This window comes from Salmo trutta, unplaced genomic scaffold, assembly GCF_901001165.1.
Source record: "Salmo trutta unplaced genomic scaffold, fSalTru1.1, whole genome shotgun sequence".
Classification (NCBI taxonomy): domain Eukaryota; kingdom Metazoa; phylum Chordata; class Actinopteri; order Salmoniformes; family Salmonidae; genus Salmo; species Salmo trutta.
The window spans coordinates 22501-27500 of NW_021823046.1; the positions used below are offsets into that span (position 1 = coordinate 22501).

General features: G+C 42.7%; 1 protein-coding gene across 1 annotated transcript in view; it reads right to left on the reverse strand.

Annotated features, from left to right (window-relative positions):
* Positions 1-2674: 2674 nt before the first annotated feature.
* Positions 2675-5000, reverse strand: part of LOC115188465 (RNA-binding motif, single-stranded-interacting protein 3-like) — a 4024-nt gene continuing 1698 nt past the window's right edge. The window contains exon 2 of the mRNA XM_029747338.1: positions 2675-2826. Coding sequence (XP_029603198.1) covers positions 2694-2826 — 133 coding nt within the window. The 3' untranslated portion in view covers positions 2675-2693. The remainder of the gene's footprint in view (positions 2827-5000) is intronic.

Here is a 5000-nt window from a genome sequence, read left to right on the forward strand (position 1 = left end):
ATCTAAACATACTTTACATGATTACCCCTATCTAAACATACTTTACATTGGTTGATTACCCCTATCTAAACATACTTTACATTGGTTGATTACCCCTATCTAAACATACTTTACACGATTACCCCTATCTAAACATACTTTACACGATTACCCCTATCTAAACATACTTTACATGATTACCCCTATCTAAACATACTTTACATTGGTTGATTACCCCTATCTAAACATACTTTACATTGGTTGATTACCCCTATCTAAACATACTTTACATTGGTTAATTACCCCTATCTAAACATACTTTACATGATTACCCCTATCTAAACATACTTTACATTGGTTAATTACCCCTATCTAAACATACTTTACACGATTACCCCTATCTAAACATACTTTACACAATTACCCCTATCTAAACATACTTTACATGATTACCCCTATCTAAACATACTTTACATGATTACCCCTATCTAAACATACTTTACATTGGTTGATTACCCCTATCTAAACATACTTTACATGATTACCCCTATCTAAACATACTTTACATTGGTTGATTACCCCTATCTAAACATACTTTACATTGGTTGATTACCCCTATCTAAACATACTTTACATTGGTTGATTACCCCTATCTAAACATACTTTACATTGGTTAATTACACCTACCTAAACATACTTTACACGATTACCCCTATCTAAACATACTTTACACGATTACCCCTATCTAAACATACTTTACATGATTACCCCTATCTAAACATACTTTACATGATTACCCCTATCTAAACATACTTTACACGATTACCCCTATCTAAACATACTTTACATTGGTTGATTACCCCTATCTAAACATACTTTACATTGGTTGATTACCCCTATCTAAACATACTTTACACGATTAGACCTATCTAAACATACTTTACATGATTACCCCTATCTAAACATACTTTACACGATTAGACCTATTCCTGGAGATTATACTGTATCTTCTACCAGAGGCCATAGGGAATAGGGTGCCATTTGGGATGCAGACCTTACTGTATCTTCTACCAGAGGCCATAGGGAATAGGGTGCCATTTGGGATGTAGACCCTACTGTATCTTCTACCAGAGGCCATAGGGAATAGGGTGCCATTTGGGATGTAGCCCCTACTGTATTGTAGTACATCTCTGTTCAGTATAGTCACATGTTATTCCACTGACTGTGGCTAGTCGTACATGTTTCCTGTATCCCATCTCATTCAGTCTGGTTACGGGTCTCTATGAAGACTACCTGCTTGCTGAGTCCAAATGGGTACGATCAGTTACACCTTCCAATGCATAGGCTACACACACTACACACACACACACACACACACACTACACACACACACACACACACACACACACACACACACACACACACACACACACACACACACACACACACACACACACACACACACACACACACACGAAGGAGGCTGGCGGTGTCCTGGGAGTATCAGACAAAGATAGATTGAGTGATCCATCATGCACCTGTCTTCCTGTCTGCCACACAGATACACCTCACAAATCATATCTTTAGATCAGAGACCGCTCGACAATCTACTGCTCTCTCTCTCTCTCCCTCTCTGTCTGTCTGTCTTCCCCTCATCTCTCTATGTTCCCCTCTATCCCCCCTCTATCCCTCCATCTTCCCCTCTATCCCCCCTCTATCCCCTCATCTCTATCTTCCTTTCTATCCCTCATCTATCTCTCTCTCGCTGTCTCTTTCTCTCTCTCGCTGTCTCTTTCTCTCTCGCTGTCTCTTTCTCTCTCTCGCTGTCTCTTTCTCTCTCGCTGTCTCTCTCTCTCTCGCTGTCTCTCTCTCTCTCTCTCTCGCTGTCTCTCTCTCTCGCTGTCTCTCTCTCTCGCTGTCTCTATCTTCCCCTCTATCCCCTCATCTCTCTCTCTCTCTCCCTCCTCCTGTGGTTCTGAATAAAACATGGATGTTGTGCTCTGAGCCAGAAGTACAGCCCATGGAGAGAGAAGTGCCATCAGACACAGCGCAGTAGGAAACTGAGCTCAGCTTGAGCCAGACAGGAACCATCACGGAGGCATGAGGACCCCAGGTTGACAGGTTAGGACGGCTATGTGCCTGCGTGTAAACCAGGGTTCTGCCTGGGGCGTTTACTGCTGTGTTTATAGGGAAGGGGATAGCTTGTTGGCTGCAGGCGATGTCAGAGACTCAGTTACTTTTGGATTCGTTGACACACTTGTAAAATCATCAGAGGTACTTTCAGGACACACAGCACAGGTTTCTCTAGGACTCAGAGCTGAGGTTAAAGGTCCAATGCACCCGTTTTAATATCAATATCTTTTGGGTAACAATTAAGCACTTTACTGTGATTGTTTAAAATTAAAATTGTAAAAAAAACACAGAAATAGCTTTTTAGCAAAGAGCAATTTATGAAAACTAGCTGTTATTGGCAGAGAGGTTTAGAACTCTCTTTCTTATTGGTCTATTCAATAATTTGGTGATGTCACCAGGCAGGCCAAAACTCCATCCCACCAAAACAGGCTGAAACAGCTTTTTCACTTAAAAGGGCATTATCAACATTTTCACTATTTCACAGTATTATTCCAACCTCATAGTGTGCAAATATATATATATATACAATACAGGAAAAATGTTTTTTTTTTTTAACTACACTGGGCCTTTAAATTACAAATCTAAGCACTTTGAACACAACACCCCAAAAAGACAGAGTAGCTGTTCGTCATACCTGGTACGCCTGGTGGAGTCTTGAGAAACTTCCCGTTGAAATGTTGAATCACCACGTCACACTTCTCTGTCGACTCCATCCTGAGGGGGAGGGGGGGGACAGAGAGAGACAGAGAGAGGGACAGAGAGAGGGACAGAGAGAGGGACAGAGAGAGACAGAGAGAAGGACAGAGAGAGGGACAGAGAGAGGGACAGAGAGAGAGAGGGAGACAGAGAGAGAGACAGAGAGAGAAAGACAGAGAGAGGGACAGAGAGGGACAGAGAGAGGGACAGAGAGAGGGACAGAGAGAGGGACAGAGAGAGATCATGATGAGAAAACAGAAAGATAATTACTTGACTCATTGGGAAGAATTAACTAAAAATCTGAAACTAGAATGTTATTTGGCCCTAAACAGAGAGAACACAGTGGCAGAATACCTGACCTCCGTGACTGACCCAAACTTAAGGAAAGCTTTGACTATGTACAGACTCAGTGAGCATTGCCTTGCTATTGAGAAAGGCCGCCGTAGGCAGACCTGGCTCTCAAGAGAAGACAGGCTATGTGCACACTGCCCACAAAATGAGGTGGAAACTGAGCTGCACTTCCTAACCTCCTGCCAAATGTATGACCATATTAGAGAGACATATTTCCTTCAGATTACACAGACACAAATCCAATTTTGATAAACTCCCATATCTACAGGGTTAAATACCACAGTGTTCCATCACAGCAGCAAGATGTGTGACCTGTTGTCACAAGAAAAGGTCAACCAGTGAAGAACAAACACCATTGTAAATACAACCCATATTTATGTTTATTTATTTTCCTTTTTGTACTTTAACTATTTGTACATCGTTACAACACTGTATATATATACATAATATGACATTTGAAATGTCTTTATTCTTTTGGAACTTCTGTGAGTGTAATATTTACTGTTCATTTTTATTGTTTATTTCACTTTTGTTTATCCATTTCACTTGCTATGGCAAAGTAAACATACGTTTCCCATGCCAAGAAAGCTGCTTAAATTGAGGGAGAGAGAGAGAGAGAGAGAGAGAGAGAGAGAGACAGAGAGAAATAGAAGGGGGCAGAGAGAGAGAGAGAGATAGAGAGAGAGAGAGAGAGAGAGAGAGAGAGAGAGAGAGAGAGAGAGAGAGAGAGAGACAGAGAGAAATAGAAGGGGGCAGAGAGAGAAAGGGAGAGAAAGAGAGAGAAGAGAGTTTCAGTCAGGTCAAACACACTAACAGGCCTTTCCTGTGGGTTGCTTAAGGAAACAGAAGAGGAGGAAGAGAGGGAAGGAGGAAGAGAGGAGGATGGGGACTGGATGTTGTTTCCTTTGTCCATTGAAAGGCTCCATTCACCGCTCTGCTTTCTACTCTCTGCTCTCTGCTCTCTGCTCTCTGCTCTCTGCTCTCTGCTCTCTACTCTCTGCTCTCTGCTCTCTGCTCTCTACTCTCTACTCTCTGCTCTCTGCTCTCTGCTCTCTGCTCTCTACTCTCTGCTCTACGACGCAGCTTCTTTGTGAGGGCCCGTTCATCTCTGTTCACCCTATCATGTCTGAAGGGCTAATTATCAGCTGAGCTTGGCTCAGGGAGTCAGAGGGTGATGCCAGAGAAGTCTTTCTCTAGTCGTTCTCTCAGGGAGTCAGAGGGTGATGCCAGAGAAATATTTCTCTAGTCGTTCTCTCAGGGAATCAGAGGGTGATGCCAGAGAAATCTTTCTCTAGTCGTTCTCTCAGGGAGTCAGAGGGTGATGCCAGAGAAATATTTCTGTAGTCGTTCTCTCAGGGAATCAGAGGGTGATGCCAGAGAAATATTTCTCTTGTCGTTCTCTCAGGGAGTCAGAGGGTGATGCCAGAGAAATCTTTCTCTAGTCATTCTCTCAGGGAGTCAGAGGGTGATGCCAGAGAAATATTTCTCTAGTCGTTCTCTCAGGGAATCAGACGGTGATGCCAGAGAAATCTTTCTCTAGTCGTTCTCTCAGGGAGTCAGAGGGTGATGCCAGAGAAATATTTCTCTAGTCGTTCTCTCAGGGAATCAGACGGTGATGCCAGAGAAATCTTTCTCTTGTCGTTCTCTCCAGCCACTGACCCTGAATACAGAGAGGCCAGACCAGGAAAAGACACACCTGAATACAGAGGCCTGGCTGGGTTTCTAATCGCTGGCACATTCCAGAGGCAGTGGTGTAAAAATACTTTCAAGTACTACTTAAGTATTTTTTTTGGGGGGGGGTATCTATACTTTACTTTGCTATTTATATTTTTTGACAACTT